General features: G+C 46.8%; 1 protein-coding gene across 1 annotated transcript in view; it reads left to right on the top strand.

Moving 5' to 3' along the window:
* Positions 1-19633, top strand: part of TSPAN8 (tetraspanin 8) — a 100793-nt gene that overhangs the window by 43581 nt on the left and 37579 nt on the right. The window contains exons 4-5 of the mRNA XM_063927465.1: positions 2475-2549; positions 2660-2755. Coding sequence (XP_063783535.1) covers positions 2475-2549; positions 2660-2755 — 171 coding nt within the window. The remainder of the gene's footprint in view (positions 1-2474; positions 2550-2659; positions 2756-19633) is intronic.

Here is a 19633-nt window from a genome sequence, read left to right on the forward strand (position 1 = left end):
AGATATGCCCTCACACTGCCAGATATGCCCCCACAGTGCCAGATATGCCCTCATAGTGCCAGATATGACCCCACAGTGCCAGATATGCCCTCATACTGCCAGATATGCCCCCCACAGTGCCAGATATGCCCTCACACTGCCAGATATGCCCCCACAGTGCCAGATATGCCCTCATACTGCCAGATATTCCCCCCACAGTAGCAGATATGCCCTTATAGTGCCAGATATGCCCCCACAGTGCCAGATATGCCCTCATACTGCCAGATATTCCCCCACAGTACCAGATATGCCCTTATAGTGCCAGATATGTCCCCACAGTGCCAGATATACCCTCTTACTGCCAGATATCCCCCCACAGTGCCATATATGCCCTCACAGTGCCAGATATACCCCCCACAGTGCCAGATATGCCCTCATACTGCCAGATATTCCCCCACAGTGCCAGATATGCCCTCATAGTGCCAGATATGCCCCCATAGTACCAGATATGCCCTCATACTGCCAGATATGCCCCCTCAGTGCCACATGTGCCCCCCTCCAGTGCCAAATATACTCCCCCAGTGCCAGGTATACGGTAACTTACCCTCCGCCGCTCCCACGCTGTCTTGTGAAGGAGGGACACGGAGGGCACAGCGTGCGCCTCTCCTGTGTCCCTCCTGCGTCTTCGGCAGGTCTGTTAAATGAAGTGCCGGTTCGTGAGCCAATCAGAGCTCACGAACGGGTACTTAATTTAATAAACCCGCTGCTGCCGCCAGAGATGCAGGAGGGACACAGGAGAGGCACGCGCTGTGCCCTCCGTGTCCCTCCTTCCCACTGCACAGACTCGAGTATAAGCCGAGGGGGCTTTCTCGGCACAAAAAAAAGTGCTGAAAAGTCGGCTTATACTCGAGTATATACGGTAAGTATTATAAAGAATGATGGTATTAATATAATAGATACAAATCAAAATCAGGGATGGTATTTACCAGAATTGTCATGGTCAGGGTGGGCAGCAAACATGAATAAATATAACAAACATATATTAGTATTTGTATCAAAAAATGAATAGTCACAACAAACAGAAGTCAGGGCAAATAGCTGTCAAGGAAAGACCAAATGAACTGGGTAAAAAAAAAAGAATCAAACAAACTGCTACACAGCACGATGCCTAAGTAAGCTGATGCTATAGCAGGCAAAGAGTAAGTGGTACACATAATCCTATAAACTAGCAGTGACTCTTCCCATAGTAATTTTAAGCACCAGAGTATCAGAGAAGTTAATATAACAGCAACCACATTAAACAGTACAAAACAGACTCAGAAGCATTAGAACAACTTAATCTGATTCAGTTTCTGTCCTAGAATCTGTTCATAATCCTGACAAGGTATAACTCATATGTTCATCTAGCCAATGAAACAAAATAAATTATACTGTATTTATAAATCTACTGTCATCCAATTAATACAAATGTGTAGTTATGTGACCGGTGGTCACAATACCGACCCAGGGATCCAGCCCCCTCACAATCCCAACAGTCGGCATACCGACTGTCAGGGACTATTCCCACTCATGGGTGTCCACAACACCCATAGAGTGGGAATAGAACCTGTGGCGAGCACAGCGAGCCCACAAGGGGCTTTGTTGCGCTCTCCCCTCCAAATCCCCCCAAATCCCCCCCCCCCCAAGACGCCGGGCATCTAAAAGCCAGGATCCCGGCGTCAGTATGCTGATCGGCAGTCTCCTAACCGCCGGTCACACATAACCCAACCCATGTGTACACTAACTACCAAAGCTGACGTAGGGATCAAGAATCCCAATTTTTAGGGTAGTCACCCGCACCCCTGGTTCTAAGAAAGGATGGCTCTCATGCTTCATGTCTACTTCCTTGTGAAGTGAGCATGATGGGGGATAATACTGGGAACATTGAACCGTATAGAGGGCGTGGGGCTAAATGATGCATAATTTTAATGACTCGAAGAGCCTGACCCTGTCTCCAAAATGGTCGGATGCATCTCCTGTCTGGGAACAACTAAAAGTCTGCAAGTATGGCTCATCAGTTATAGTTACAATGCATAACTTAGATCTAAATTGTAATGAAATAAAATTGTCCCAACATACATTGATTACACTTTTATAAATATAGTACAATGGGGATTTTCATTCAGTGGTCCATCATCAAGGGTCCTGCTTTACTTATACTGTATGTACACTTCCTTATCCCACTAACCTTTATTAAGCCTCCCCATGTGCAAATACTGTCCAAGGCTATGTAAATATAGAAGCAGTTTGGTATGCAAATGTGGAGTATGAACTGATTGTATTTATAGCAACAATGATCCAATGTCCAAGGGCTTTTTATTAGTATTAGTATTAAAATTAATGTTGTTGTTGTTGTTGTTATGTTGTTGTTGTTATGTTGTTGTTGTTGTTGTTGTTGTTGTTGTTGTTGTTGTTGTTGTTGTTGTTTTATCCAAAACATTTTTTCTTATTTCTAGTTTTTTATTGGGCTGCTTTTGATCCTGGCACTTCAAGTAACAGCAGGAATTTTGGGAGTTGTCTATAAACCCAAGGTACAGTATGTTGTATACTCTTTTGCTGACCAGCTGCAGCCCAGTCTCAGTTTAAAGCAATGTGTTTTAGGCTGTAATTATGATTTATTTATTTTGATTTTTTTTTCAAGATTGAAGAAAATATTAACGGGACATTGAAAAACCTTATACCGTTGACTGATCAACCAAAAAGCTTTCAAAATGCCTTAGAAACCATCCAGAAAGACGTAAGAAAATAATTATTTAATTATTACCTGCATAAACAGAAACAATTATGCTGAATCTTTTTATTACAGTATCAACATTCCTTTGCAGAAGTTAGTAACGGGCATATTTATCAAAATTATTTTTACTAAAGTAATGTATCGCCTGAATGTATTAAAGATCTTTTGGAGCAGTTTTCATGAAAAACGACTCCAAGCCCTTTAATTCGTATATTCTAAGTAAGCAGATCGCATTTCCATTTATTGCATTGGGAAATTCAATTGGGCCGAATATACTAAGGGGAATTGTGTAAAAATACTGGGGTAGGGGAAAGGTGTGTGTGTGTGTGTGTGTGTGTGTGTGTGGGGGGGGGGGGACAGCCTGCGATAACAATGCTATCTGGAGATGGTGTTAAGTAGGGTTCCCTCTGGTTCTCCAACTCCTGCTTTGCTTAGAACCAAGGGGGTCATTCCAAGTTGATCGCTCGCTAGTAGTTTTTAGCAGCCGTGCAAATGCTATGCCGCCGCCCACTGGGGAGTGTATTTTAGCTTAGCAGAAGTGCGAACGCTTGTGCAGCCGAGCTCTGCAAAAAGAGTTTGTGCAGTTTCAGAGTAGCTCTGAACCTACTCAGCGCTTGCGATCACTTCAGCCTATTCGTGTCCGGATTTGACGTCATACACCCGCCCAGCGAACGCCCTGCCATGCCTGCGTTTTTTTCAGACACGCTTGCGTTTTTGCAAACACTCCCTGAAAACGGTCAGTTGACACCCAGAAATGTAGAGATGAGCGCCTGAAATTTTTCGGGTTTTGTGTTTTGGTTTTGGGTTCGGTTCCGCGGCCGTGTTTTGGGTTCGAACGCGTTTTGGCAAAACCTCACCGAATTATTTTTGTCGGATTCGGGTGTGTTTTGGATTCGGGTGTTTTTTTCCAAAAACACTAAAAAACAGCTTAAATCATAGAATTTGGGGGTCATTTTGATCCCAAAGTATTATTAACCTCAAAAACCATAATTTACACTCATTTTCAGTCTATTCTGAATACCTCACACCTCACAATATTATTTTTAGTCCTAAAATTTGCACCGAGGTCGCTGTGTGAGTAAGATAAGCGACCCTAGTGGCCGACACAAACACCGGGCCCATCTAGGAGTGGCACTGCAGTGTCACGCAGGATGTCCCTTCCAAAAAACCCTCCCCAAACAGCACATGACGCAAAGAAAAAAAGAGGCGCAATGAGGTAGCTGTGTGAGTAAGATTAGCGACCCTAGTGGCCGACACAAACACCGGGCCCATCTAGGAGTGGCACTGCAGTGTCACGCAGGATGGCCCTTCCAAAAAACCCTCCCCAAACAGCACATGACGCAAAGAAAAAAAGAGGCGCAATGAGGTAGCTGACTGTGTGAGTAAGATTAGCGACCCTAGTGGCCGACACAAACACCGGGCCCATCTAGGAGTGGCACTGCAGTATGTATGTATAAAGAAAGAAAAAAAAACCACGGTTAGGTGGTATATACAATTATGGACGGGCTGCCGAGTGCCGACACAGAGGTAGCCACAGCCGTGAACTACCGCACTGTACTGTGTCTGCTGCTAATATATAGACTGGTTGATAAAGAGATAGTATACTCGTAACTAGTATGTATGTATAAAGAAAGAAAAAAAAACCACGGTTAGGTCACTGGTATATACAATTATGGACGGGCTGCCGAGTGCCGACACAGAGGTAGCCACAGCCGTGAACTACCGCACTGTACACTGGTTGATAAAGAGATAGTAGTATACTCGTAACAACTAGTATGACGACGGTATAAAGAATGAAAAAAAAACCACGGTTAGGTGGTATATAATACAATTATGGTTGGACGGACTGCCTGCCGAGTGCCGACACAGAGGTAGCCACAGCCGTGAACTACCGCACTGTACACTGGTTGATAAAGAGATAGTAGTATACTCGTAACAACTAGTATGACGACGGTATAAAGAATGAAAAAAAAACCACGGTTAGGTGGTATATAATACAATTATGGTTGGACGGACTGCCTGCCGAGTGCCGACACAGAGGTAGCCACAGCCGTGAACTACCGCACTGTACACTGGTTGATAAAGAGATAGTAGTATACTCGTAACAACTAGTATGACGACGGTATAAAGAACGAAAAAAAAACCACGGTTAGGTGGTATATATTATAATACAATTATGGATGGACGGACTGCCTGCCGAGTTCCGACACAGAGGTAGCCACAGCCGTGAACTACCGCACTGTACACTGGTTGATAAAGAGATAGTAGTATACTCGTAACAACTAGTATGACGACGGTATAAAGAACGAAAAAAAAACCACGGTTAGGTGGTATATATTATAATACAATTATGGATGGACGGACTGCCTGCCGAGTTCCGACACAGAGGTAGCCACAGCCGTGAACTACCGCACTGTACACTGGTTGATAAAGAGATAGTAGTATACTCGTAACAACTAGTATGACTGACTATGACGGTATAAAGAATGAAAAAAAAACCACGGTTAGGTGGTATATATTATAATAATACAATTATGGATGGACGGACTGCCTGCCGAGTTCCGACACAGAGGTAGCCACAGCCGTGAACTACCGCACTGTACACTGGTTGATAAAGAGATAGTAGTATACTCGTAACAACTAGTATGACTGACTATGACGGTATAAAGAATGAAAAAAAAACCACGGTTAGGTGGTATATATTATAATACAATTATGGATGGACGGACTGCCTGCCGACTGCCGACACAGAGGTAGCCACAGCCGTGAACTACCGCACTGTACACTGGTTGATAAAGAGATAGTAGTATACTCGTAACAACTAGTATGACACTATGACGGTATAAAGAATGAAAAAAAAACCACGGTTAGGTGGTATATATTATAATACAATTATGGATGGACGGACTGCCTGCCGACTGCCGACACAGAGGTAGCCACAGCCGTGAACTACCGCACTGTACACTGGTTGATAAAGAGATAGTAGTATACTCGTAACAACTAGTATGACTGACTATGACGGTATAAAGAATGAAAAAAAAACCACGGTTAGGTGGTATATATTATAATAATACAATTATGGATGGACGGACTGCCTGCCGAGTTCCGACACAGAGGTAGCCACAGCCGTGAACTACCGCACTGTACACTGGTTGATAAAGAGATAGTAGTATACTCGTAACAACTAGTATGACTATGACGACGGTATAAAGAAAGAAAAAAAAATACCACGGTTAGGTGGTATATAATTATACAATTATGGATGGACGGACTGCCTGCCGAGTGCCGACTGCCGACACAGAGGTAGCCACAGCCGTGAACTACCGCACTGTACTGTGTCTGCTGCTAATATAGACTGGTTGATAAAGAGATAGTATACAACAATATACTACTATACTGGTGGTCAGGCACTGGTCACCACTAGTCACACTGGCAGTGGCACTCCTGCAGCAAAAGTGTGCACTGTTTAATTTTAAATTAATATAATATTATGTACTCCTGGCTCCTGCTATAACAACCTGCAGTGCTCCCCAGTCTCCCCCACAATTATTATAAGCTTTTATACACTGATGTGCAGCACACTGGGCTGAGCTGAGTGCACACAGACTGAGTCACACTGTGTGACTGCTGTGTATCGTTTTTTTCAGGCAGAGAACGGATATAGCAGAGAACGGATATATTAAATAAAAGTTAACTTAACAACAACTGCACTGGTCACTGTGGTAAACTCTGTCTGCACAATCTCTCTCTCTCTCTCTCTCTTCTAATCTATTCTAATGGAGAGGACGCCAGCCACGTCCTCTCCCTATCAATCTCAATGCACGTGTGAAAATGGCGGCGACGCGCGGCTCCTTATATAGAATCCGAGTCTCGCGAGAATCCGACAGCGTCATGATGACGTTCGGGCGCGCTCGGGTTAACCGAGCAAGGCGGGAAGATCCGAGTCGCTCGGACCCGTGAAAAAAAAAGTGAAGTTCGTGCGGGTTCGGATTCAAAGAAACCGAACCCGCTCATCTCTACAGAAATGCCCCCTTACTGTCAATCTTCTTGCGGCCCCCAGTGCAAAGGAAAACTTCGCTAGAACCTGAGCACAACCACAAAGAGCTTTGTACCCGTACGTCGCGCGTGCGCATAAATGCCATTTTATTACCTGATCGCTGTGCTGCGAAAATTATCAGCGAGCGATCAACTCGGAATGACCCCCTATGCCTCTTAATAAAGTGACACTTATTAACAATTACATAACATTACTCTGCTACTTGTCACTTGGGGTGGTTGGCCTGCGCCAGCCCATGTTCTGTGCCTGAACCTTAGGAGTGTTAGGGACCCACTGGGCTGAAAATGATGCTAAGAACCTCAATTTTTTAATAATGTTTATTATAATTGTTTGATTGTCAGTCCTTCATTTTTAGAGTATGCACCAGCAAATTAGACACACGCACAGTTGGATGATAATCATACAACTGCAAAATCATTGGGTTTGCAAAGAACTCTGAATGAGGCCCAATGTGTATATTTGAACATTCTTAATTCTGGATGTATGAAACACCAATTTTGGTGAGAAGGTTGAAATTTATATTGTTGATTGTTATTCTGGGTACACACCTGCAGATCCAGTAAATGCACTAACACAGTGGTCTCCAACCTTAATTGGGGTGTGAGCTACTTTTGGAAAATAAAACCTCTGAAGGAGCTACCCCCTCCCCCCAATGCGCGTGCGTTCCTGCGAAAGTGAGTGTGGCCTCACAAAGTGGGTGTGGCCTCACAACTACAAGTAATGCCCCCCCGCGTAGTGCCAGATACACAAATAATGCCCCTCAGCAGTGCCAGATACACAAATAATGCCCCTCAGCAGTGCCAGATACACAAATAATGCCCCCCCCCCCCGCAGTGTCCAATACAGTGCCCCTCACACAGTGGCGTAACTAGAAATGTTTCTCCCCCAAGCCAAAAAATTCTTTGGCGCCCCCCTCCGCCATCCCCCATAATTAGCACTAATAAAGGGATAAATGTGCGCGCGCCTTCGGCGCGCGCTGCAAAATAGGGTGTGTGGCTTTGTTGGGATGGGCGTGGCTTCACATAAAGGGGCGTGGTATTGCAGGAAAAGACTACGTTATACCCCAGTTTTCCAACCTGCACGCCCAGACGTTAGCCACCACAGGGAAGAAAAATAATCCTGATTCATGCCCCTTACATTATTTGTCATTTTTCCTCCTTATAGTAATGCCCAGTATACATTATGCCACATACTGCAATGGCCCTTAGACATTATGCCACACACAATAATGCACATGACACAATATGCACACACCATAATGCCCCCGACACATTATGCCACACACCGTAATGCCCCCGACACATTATGACAGGAATCGCAATGCCCGTTATACATTATGCTACACACTGCAATGCCCCTGATACATTATACCACATACCACAATGCCCGTGATATAGTATACAACACACCGTAATGCCTGACACATTATGACAGGAATCGCAATGCCCGTTATACATTATGCTACACACTGCAATGCCCCTGATACATTATACAACAATGCCCGTGATATAGTATACAACACACCGTAATGCCTGATACATTATGACACACACCGCAATGTCCGTGATACATTATGCCACACACTGCAATGCCCGTTATACATTATGCCACACTGCAATGACCCTGAGACATTATACCACATACCACAATGCCCGTGATATAGTATGCCACACACCGTAATGCCTGTGACACATTATGACACACACCGCAATGTCCGTGATACATTATGCCACACACCGTAATGCCCATTACACATTAAGTCCTACAGTAAGGCTTCTAATTACTTTTAAATTACCTGCTCGTTGCCAGGGGTTTCATGCACTGGGTGTCATGCTCGTTGCCAGGGGTTTCATGCACTGGGTGTCATGCTCATTGCCAGGGGTTTCATGCTCTTGGTTCCATGCACGGTGCCAGGGGTTTTCATGCACAGGGTGTCATGCTCGTTGCCAGGGGTATCATGCACTGGGTGTCATGCTCGTTGCCAGGTGTTTCATGCACTGGGTGTCATGCTCGTTGCCAGGGGTTTCATGCACTGGGTGTCATGCTCGTTGCTAGGGGGTAGTGCTTGTTGCTAGGGCTGTGCTCCCAGTGCCACATATGTCCCCAGTGCCAGATATTACCCCACGGTGCCAGGTACTCACATGACCCCAGTGCACAATATAGCCCCCCCCCCGTGTGCCAGGTACACATATACCCCCCCAGTGCCACATATGCCCCCCAGTGCCAGATATTCCTCCTCAGTGCCACATATGCCCCCAGTGCCAGATATTCCCCCCCAGTGCCAGATATTCCCCCACAGTGCCACATATGCCCCCAGTGCCAGATTTCCACCCCCAGTGCCACATATGCCCCCAGTGCCAGATATTCCCCCCCCAGTGCCAGATATGCTCCCAGTGCCAGATCCCCCCCCCAGTGCCACATATGCCCCCAGTGCCACATATGCCCCCAGTGCCACATATGCCCCCCAGTGCCACATATGCCACCAGTGCCAGATATTCCCCCCAGTGCCACATATGCTCCAAGTGCCAGATCCCCCCCCGTGCCACATATGCCCCCAGTGCCAGATATCCCCCCCCCCAGTACCAGATATGCTCCCAGTGCCAGATTTCCCCCCCCCTCCCCAGTGCCACATATGCCCCCAGTGCCAGATATTCCCCCCAGTGCCACATATGCCCCCAGTGCCAGATTTCCTTCCCCCCCCAGTGCCACATATGCCCCCAGTGCCAGATTCCCCCCCCCCAGTGCCACATATACCCCCAGTGCCAGATATTCCCCCCCAGTGCCATATATGCCCCCTCAGTGCGTGCCCCTCCCCCACCGCCGCCGCCGCTCCCCCGCTGGTTTGTGTTGGAGGGACACGGAGGGCACAGCGCGCGCCTCTCCTGTGTCCCTCCTGCATCATCTCCGGCGGCCGCGGGTCTAATAGAGGAAGTGCCAGTTCGTGAGCCAATCAGAGCTCACGAACGGCACTTCGTTTATTAGACCCGCGGCCGCCGGAGATGATGCAGGAGGGACACAGGAGAGGCGCGCGCTGTGCCCTCCGTGTCCCTCCAACACAGCAGGGAGGGTTAGTAGGAGCAGATTGACATGCAGACGCTCGTCCGCATGTCAATCTGTGCTAAATCAGTGGCGCCCCCGCAGCCCCTCGCCCCCAAGCCACCGTGAGGACTGCGGGGGCAGTAGTTACGCCACTGCCCCCACAGTGCTAACCCTTGCTGACTTCCTCTACTGCTGCCGGTGCTGCTCCTTCTGTATGAGGGACAGAAGGGGAGGAGAGCGCAGCGCGAGCCTCTCCTGTGAAGTCCGGAGAATGGCTACAGTGAGGGTGACAGAGTCTCCTGCGGTGACGGGCATTTAAAATATGGTGCCAGTAAGTGAGCCAATCAAAACTCGCGGCCTGGCAGCCAATCAGGTGCCACCACTGCTGGTCCACGAGCTCTGATTGACTGACGGCCGGCACCATATTAAAAATGAAGGGAGGAGGAGTGCCAGTGACTGCCCAAGCCCGTGCGCTCTGTGAGCTACCGAAAATAAAGCTACGGGTTGGAGATCACTGCTCTAACACAACAAAGCGATTATCGGATCAGTGGACACCAGTACACATTGACAAATGTTTAGCTCACCCTGCACTTTCTTCAGATGTCTTCAGCGGGATTGGGAGATCAGGAACCAGACATTGTGTGCAGCACATCAGATTCCGACCTCCCGACCATTGCAGGAGTGTTTGAAGCAGTTTATAGGCTAACGCTCCTTCATCACTTCTGCACATACATATAATTGTGCCGATCATACAATTATTGGAATATCAGACTGATAATTGTATATTATGTGCCTAGCTTAACTCTACCTGGCAGGAAATAACATTTCAATAAAGGAATTGTTTCAGTATTTACTTTTGGACTCCTCATCCAGACAAATTTGCAAAGGATTTTAGTATCTGCCCTTATTAATTTCCTAATTGCTATGTCTGGGACATTATGACATGAAATGTATCAAACCTTGGAGGGAGATAAAGTGGGAATCGATAAATGGGGTAATTTAGATCTGATCGCTGCTGTACATTTTTGCACAGCGGGCGATCAGGTACCAACTGTAAATGCGTATGCACCGCAATGCACATGTACGTCGGACAACAACAATGGGCATCGCCAGTCAGCGACGGAATGGTGTGAACAATCTGAACGCATGGGCGTTCTCAAGGTGATTGACAGGAAGAGGCCATTTGTGGGTGGCAACTAGAGATGAGCGGGTTCGGTTTTCTGAGAACCGAACCCTACCGAACTTCACGTGTCAAACACGAGTCCGAACCAGGCTCGGTTGTTCCCATCCAACTCGGAAAACCCGAACGAGGCAAAACGTCATCATCCCGCTGTCGGATTCTCGCGAGATTCGGATTCCATATAAAGAGCGCGCGTCGCCGCCATTTTCACTCGTGCATTGTAGAGGGTACAGAGAGGACGTAGCTACGTTCTCTCAGTGCCAAATCTCAGTATCAGTGCTCAGTATCAGTGCTTATTGCTGCTCAGTAATACTAGTACAGTGTCTCTCTTGTGCTGCATCTTGCCGCTGTAGGGTGCTCTGGTAGTAGTGTCCTGTGACTGTGCATCGGTCATCATCATTCCAATCACAGTGGTATCTGGGGGGTGACAATTCCAGAGTGCTTTTGTGCTGCTCAGTAATACTAGTACAGTGTCTTGTGCTGCATCGTGCTGCTCAGTGTCAATTCTTCGTAGTATCATCAGTGCTCAGTATCACTGCTCATTGGGGGTAATTCCAAGTTGATCGTAGCAGGAATTTTGTAAGCAGTTGGGCAAAACCATGTGCACTGCAGGGGAGGCAGATATAACACGTGCAGAAAGACTTAGATTTGGGTGGGTTATTTTATTTCTGTGCAGGGTAAATACTGGCTGCTTTATTTTTACACTGCAAATTAGATTGCAGATTGAACACACAACACCCAAATCTAACTCTCTCTGCACATGTTAAATCTGCCTCCCCTGCAGTGCACATGGTTTTGCCCAACTGCTAACAAAATTCCTGCTGCGATCAACTTGGAATTACCCCAATTGTCTTTAGTGATGAGCGGGTTCGGTTCCTCGGAATCCGAACCCCCCCGAACTTCACCCATTTTACACGGGTCCGAGGCATACTCGGATACTCCAGTATTGCTCGGTTAACCCGAGCGCGCCCGAACGTCATCATCCCGCTGTCGGATTCTCGCGAGATTCGGATTCTATTTAAGGAGCCGCGCGTCGCCGCCATTTTTCACTCGTGCATTGGAAATGATAGTGAGAGGACGTGGCTGACGTCCTCTCACTTTGTTTCAGAACTTTCAGGGGGCTGCAAATATCTTTATTCTGGGGACCAGCAGTATTATAGGAGGAGTACAGTGCAGAGTTTTGCTGACCAGTGACCACCAGTATTATACGTTCTCTGCCTGAAAAACGCTCCATATCTGTGCTCAGTGTGCTGCATATATCTGTGCTCACACTGCTTTATTGTGGGGACTGGGGACCAGCAGTATTATATAGGAGGAGTACAGTGCAGAGTTTTGCTGACCAGTGACCACCAGTATTATACGTTCTCTGCCTGAAAAACGCTCCATATCTGTGCTCAGTGTGCTGCATATATCTGTGCTCACACTGCTTTATTGTGGGGACTGGGGACCAGCAGTATTATATAGGAGGAGTACAGTGCAGAGTTTTGCTGACCAGTGACCACCAGTATTATACGTTCTCTGCCTGAAAAACGCTCCATATCTGTGCTGCATTGTAGTATATAGTAGGAGTACAGTGCATAATTTTGCTGACCACCAGTATATAATATATAGGAGTACGGTACAGAAGGCCACTGCTCTACCTACCTCTGTGTCGTCAAGTATACTATCCATCCATACCTGTGGTGCATTTCAGTTTTGCAAAGTTTGCTGACCACCAGTATATAATATATAGCAGTACGGTACAGTAGGCCACTGCTCTACCTACCTCTGTGTCGTCAAGTATACTATCCATCCATACCTGTGGTGCATTTCAGTTTTGCACAGTTTGCTGACCACCAGTATATAATATATAGCAGTATGGTACAGTAGGCCACTGCTCTACCTACCTCTGTGTCGTCAAGTATACTATCCATCCATACCTGTGGTGCATTTAAGTTTTGCACAGTTTGCTGACCACCAGTATATAATATATAGCAGTACGGTACAGTAAGCCACTGCTCTACCTACCTCTGTGTCGTCAAGTATACTATCCATCCATACCTGTGGTGCATTTCAGTTTTGCACAGTTTGCTGACCACCAGTATATAATATATAGCAGTATGGTACAGTAGGCCACTGTTCTACCTACCTCTGTGTCGTCAAGTATACTATCCATCCATACCTGTGGTGCATTTCAGTTTTGCACAGTTTGCTGACCACCAGTATATAATATATAGCAGTACGGTACAGTAGGCCACTGCTCTACCTACCTCTGTGTCGTCAAGTATACTATCCATCCATACCTGTGGTGCATTTTAGTTTTGCACAGTTTGCTGACCACCAGTATATAATATATAGCAGTACGGTACAGTAGGCCACTGCTCTACCTACCTCTGTGTCGTCAAGTATACTATCCATTCATACCTGTGGTGCATTTCAGTTTTGCACAGTTTGCTGACCACCAGTATATAATATATAGCAGCACGGTACAGTAGGCCACTGCTCTACCTACCTCTGTGTCGTCAAGTATACTATCCATCCATACCTGTGGTGCATTTCAGTTTTGCACAGTTTGCTGACCACCAGTATATAATATATAGCAGTACGGTACAGTAGGCCACTGCTCTACCTACCTCTGTGTCGTCAAGTATACTATCCATCCATACCTGTGGTGCATTTCAGTTGTGCGCAATATATATAGTAGTAGGCCATTGCTATTGATACTGGCATATAATTCCACACATTAAAAAATGGAGAACAAAAATGTGGAGGGTAAAATAGGGAAAGATCAAGATCCACTTCCACCTCGTGCTGATGCTGCTGCCACTAGTCATGGCCGAGACGATGAAATGCCATCAACGTCGTCTGCCAAGGCCGATGCCCAATGTCATAGTAGAGAGCATGTAAAATCCAAAACACAAAAGTTCAGTAAAATGACCCAAAAATCAAAATTAAAAGCGTCTGAGGAGAAGCGTTAACTTGCCAATATGCCATTTATGACACGGAGTGGCAAGGAACGACTGAGGCCCTGGCCTATGTTCATGGCTAGTGGTTCAGCTTCACATGAGGATGAAAGCACTCATACTTTCGCTAGAAAAATGAAAAGACTTAAGCTGGCAAAAGCACAGCAAAGAACTGTGCATTCTTCTAAATCACAAATCCCCAAGGAGAGTCCAATTGTGTCGGCTGCGATGCCTGACCTTCCCAACACTGGACGGGAAGAGGTGGCGCCTTCCACCATTTGCACGCCCCCTGCAAGTGCTGGAAGGAGCACCCACAGTCCAGTTCCTTATAGTCAAATTGAAGATGTCACTGTTGAAGTACACCAGGATGAGGATATGGGTGTTGCTGGCGCTGAGGAGGAAATTGACAAGGAGGATTCTGATGGTGAGGTGGTTTGTTTAAGTCAGGCACCCGGGGAGACACCTGTTGTCCGTGGGACGAATATGGCCATTGACATGCCTGGTCAAATTACAAAAAAAATCACCTCTTCGGTGTGGAATTATTTTAACACAAATGCGGACAACAGGTGTCAAGCCGTGTGTTGCCTTTGTCAAGCTGTAATAAGTAGTGGTAAGGATGTTAACCACCTCGGAACATCCTCCCTTATACGTCACCTGCAGCGCATTCATCATAAGTCAGTGACAAGTTCAAAAACTTTGGATGACAGCGGAAGCAGTCCACTGACCACTAAATCCCTTCCTCTTGTAACCAAGCTCCTGCAAACCACACCACCAACTCCATCAGTGTCAATTTCCTCCTTACACAGGAAAGCCAATAGTCCTGCAGGCCATGTCAGTGTCAAGTCTGACGAGTCCTCTCCTGCCTGGGATTCCTCCGATGCATCCTTGAGTGTAACGCCTACTGCTGCTGGCGCTGCTGTTGTTGCTGCTGGGAGTCGATCGTCATCCCAGAGGGGAAGTCGGAAGACCACTTGTACTACTTCCAGTAAGCAATTGACTGTCCAACAGTCCTTTGCGAGGAAGATGAAATATCACAGCAGTCATCCTGCTGCAAAGCGGATAACTCAGGCCTTGGCAGCCTGGGCGGTGAGAAACGTGTTTCCGTTATCCACCGTTAATTCACAGGCAACTACAGACTTGATTGAGGCAGTGTGTACCCGGTACCAAATACCATCTAGGTTCCATTTCTCTAGGCAGGCGATACCGAAAATGTACACAGACCTCAGAAAGAGAGTCACCAGTGTCCTAAAAAATGCAGTTGTACCCAATGTCCACTTAACCACGGACATGTGGACAAGTGGAGCAGGGCCGACTCAGGACTATATGACTGTGACAGCCCACTGGGTAGATGTATTGCCTCCCGCAGCAAGAACAGCAGCGGCGGCACCAGTAGCAGCATCTCGCAAACGCCAACTCGTTCCTAGGCAGGCTACGCTTTGTATCACCGCTTTTCATAAGAGGCACACAGCTGACAACCTCTTACGTAAACTGAGGAACATCATCGCAGAATGGCTTACCCCAATTGGACTCTCCTGGGGATTTGTGACATCGGACAACGCCACCAATGTTGTGCGTGCATTACATCTGGGCAAATTCCAGCACGTCCCATGTTTTGCACATACATTGAATTTGGTGGTGCAGAATTATTTAAAAAACGACAGGGGCGTGCAAGAGATGCTGTCGGTGGCCCGAAGAATTGCGGGCCACTTTCGGCATTCAGCCACCGCGTGCCGAAGACTGGAGCACCACCAAACATTCCTGAACCTGCCCTGCCATCATCTAAAGCAAGAGGTGGTAACGAGGTGGAATTCAACCCTCTATATGCTTCAGAGGATGGAGGAGCAGCAAAAGGCCATTCAAGCCTATACATCTGCCCACGATATAGGCAAAGGAGGGGGAATGCACCTGACTCAAGCGCAGTGGAGAATGATTTCAACGTTGTGCAAGGTTCTGCAACCCTTTGAACTTGCCACACGTGAAGTCAGTTCAGACACTGCCAGCCTGAGTCAGGTCATTCCCCTCATCAGGCTTTTGCAGAAGAAGCTGGAGACATTGAAGGAGGAGCTAAAACAGAGCGATTCCGCTAGGCATGTGGGACTTGTGGATGGAGCCCTTAATTCGCTTAACCAGGATTCACGGGTGGTCAATCTGTTGAAATCAGAGCACTACATTTTGGCCACCGTGCTCGATCCTAGATTTAAAACCTACGTTGGATCTCTCTTTCCGGCAGACACAAGTCTGCAGAGGTTCAAAGACCTGCTGGTGAGAAAATTGTCAAGTCAAGCGGAACGTGACCCGTCAACAGCTCCTCCTTCACATTCTCCCGCAACTGGGGGTGCGAGGAAAAGGCTAAGAATTCCGAGCCCACCCGCTGGCGGTGATGCAGGGCAGTCTGGAGCGAGTGTTGACATCTGGTCCGGACTGAAGGACCTGCCAACGATTACTGACATGTCGTCTACTGTCACTGCATATGATTCTCTCACCATTGAAAGAATGGTGGAGGATTATATGAGTGACCGCATCCAAGTAGGCACGTCAGACAGTCCGTACGTATACTGGCAGGAAAAAGAGGCAATTTGGAGGCCCTTGCAGAAACTGGCTTTATTTTACCTAAGTTGCCTACCCTCCAGTGTGTACTCCGAAAGAGTGTTTAGTGCAGCCGCTCACATTGTCAGCAATCGGCGTACGAGGTTACTTCCAGAAAATGTGGAGAAGATGATGTTCATCAAAATGAATTATAATCAATTCCTCCTTGGAGACATTCACCAGCAATTGCCTCCAGAAAGTACACAGGGACCTGAGATGGTGGATTCCAGTGGGGACGAATTAATAATCTGTGAGGAGGGGGATGTACACAGTGAAAGGGGTGAGGAATCGGACGATGAGGAGGAGGTGGACATCTTGCCTCTGTAGAGCCAGTTTGTGCAAGGAGAGATTGATTGCTTCTTTTTTGGTGGGGGCCCAAACCAACCAGTCATTTCAGTCACAGTTGTGTGGCAGACCCTGTCGCTGAAATGATGGGTTTGTTAAAGTGTGCATGTCCTGTTTATACAACATAAGGGTGGGTGGGAGGGCCCAAGGACAATTCCATCTTGCACCTCTTTTTTCTTTCATTTTTCTTTGCATGTGCTGTTTGGGGACTATTTTTTTGAAGTGCCATCCTGCCTGACATTGCAGTGCCACTCCTAGATGGGCCAGGTGTTTGTGTCGGCCACTTGTGTCGCTTAGCTTAGCCATCCAGCGACCTTGGTGCACCTCTTTTTTTCTTTGCATCATGTGCTGTTTGGGGACTATTTTTTTGAAGTGCCATCCTGTCTGACACTGCAGTGCCACTTCTAGATGGGCCAGGTGTTTGTGTCGGCCACTTGGGTCGCTTAGCTTAGTCACACAGCTACCTCATTGCGCCTCTTTTTTTCTTTGCAGCATGTGCTGTTTGGGGACTATTTTTTTGAAGTGCCATCCTGTCTGACACTGCAGTGCCACTCCTAGATGGGCCAGGTGTTTGTGTCGGCCACTTGGGTCGCTTAGCTTAGTCACACAGCTACCTCATTGCGCCTCTTTTTTTTCTCTGCATCATGTGCTATTTGGGGACTATTTTTTTGAAGTGCCATCCTGTCTGACACTGCAGTGCCACTCCTAGATGGGCCAGGTGTTTGTGTCGGCCTATTGGGTCGCTTAGCTTAATCATCCAGCGACCTCGGTGCAAATTTTAGGACTAAAAATAATATTGTGAGGTGTGAGGTGTTCAGAATAGACTGAAAATGAGTGTAAATTGTGGTTATTGAGGTTAATAATACTATGGGATCAAAATGACCCCCAAATTCCATGATTTAAGCTGTTTTTGAGGGGGTTTTGTAAAAAAACACCCGAATCCAAAACACACCCGAATCCGACAAAAAATTTTCAGGGAGGTTTTGCCAAAACGCGTCCGAATCCAAAACACGTCCGCGGAACCAAATCCAAAACCAAAACACAAAACCCGAAAAATGTCAGGTGCACATCACTAATTTGTCTTGTGGTAATACTACATTACTAATACTAGTACAGTGTCTTGTGCTAATCGTGCTGCTCAGTGTCAGTTGTCCGTAGTATCATCAGTGCTCAGTATCACTGCTCATTGGAGGTCATTTCGAGTTGTTCGCTCGCTAGCTGCTTTTAGCAGCCGTGCAAACGCTAAGCCGCCGCCCTCTGGGAGTGTATCTTAGCTTAGCAGAAGTGCGAACCAAAGGAGCGCAGAGCGGCTACAAAATGATTTTGTGCAGTTTCAGAGTAGCTCCAGACCTATTCAGCGCTTGCGATCACTTCAGACTATTCAGTTCCTGTTTTGACGTCATGAACACGCCCTGCGTTCGGGCAACCATGCCTACATTTCCCCAGCCACGCCTGCGTTTTGATCTGGCACGCCTGCGTTTTTCCACTCACTCCCTGAAAACGGTCAGTTGACACCCAGAAACGCCCACTTCCTGTCAATCACTCTGCGGCCAGCAGTACGACTGAAAAGCTTCGCTTGACCTTGTGTGAAACTACATCGTTTATTGAAACAGTACGACATGCGTGCGCATTGCAACGCATACGCATGCGCAGAAGTGCCGTTTTTTTGCCTGATCGCTGCGCTGCGACCGAAATCAGCTAGCGAACAACTCGGAATGACCCACATTGTCTTGTGGTGTTCAGTAATACTACATTACTAATATTAATACAGTGTCTTGTGCTAATCGTGCTGCTCAGTGTCAGTTCTCCGTAGTATCATTATTGCTCAGTATCATCAGTGCTCAGTATTATCAGTGCTCAGTATCAGGATTATATGAGTGACAGCATCCAAGTAGGCATGTCAGACGTATACTGGCAGGGAAAAGAGGCAATTTAGAGGCCCTTGCACAAACTGGCTTTATTTTACCTAAGTTGCTACCCCCCCCCCCCCCCCCCCTCTCAAGTGTGTACTCCATAAGAGTGTTCATGTTGGCATAGTGCGATGGATTGATACCATAGGTGTGCAGCAGGAGGTCTTATAGATAAAGGATCACCTCAGGAGTTACCTTGTATTCAGACAGAACGAGACTTGAGATGTATATCTTCTTTATATAGTACTGAGTACCAGGATTAATATAACAACAGGTTTCAGTAACAGCTTCTTAACTTAAACGTGTCAGTAACATGAGCTGCTCAGCTCACCTCCTTTCCTCAGAGACTTTTCTAGAACAGACACGTGGGGAGGAAGAACAAACAAGTACATACATATACAGCAGACAAACAATACACCTCTGTAAGTATACAGCGCCATCTGCTGCCCCTGTACGGTAACTACATGCATATAAACAAACCCATAGTCTGTTGTACATATTTCAACACCCCTTCTCAACAGACTGGGTTTCTTCAGTTAGACCCATCTTTGACGTAAGTCTCCAATGTCTCTCTCTGGTAAGAGGCTTAGTCATGATATCAGCTGTCATATCTTCTGTTGGGCAATAGTTCAACTCTATAAGACCTTGTTCCTGTAGATCCCTTAGGAAGTGATGCTTGACATCAATGTGCTTGGTTCTTGGATTCACTCTTTCTGTTTGCGCTAATGCAAGGCATCCTTGATTATCCTCATATATCTTGATAGGTTCTTCTTGAGGCATTCCTAGGTCTGATAGTAGTTGCATTAACCATACCACTTCTTG

The sequence above is a fragment of the Pseudophryne corroboree genome, chromosome 6, assembly GCF_028390025.1.
Source record: "Pseudophryne corroboree isolate aPseCor3 chromosome 6, aPseCor3.hap2, whole genome shotgun sequence".
NCBI lineage: Eukaryota > Metazoa > Chordata > Amphibia > Anura > Myobatrachidae > Pseudophryne > Pseudophryne corroboree.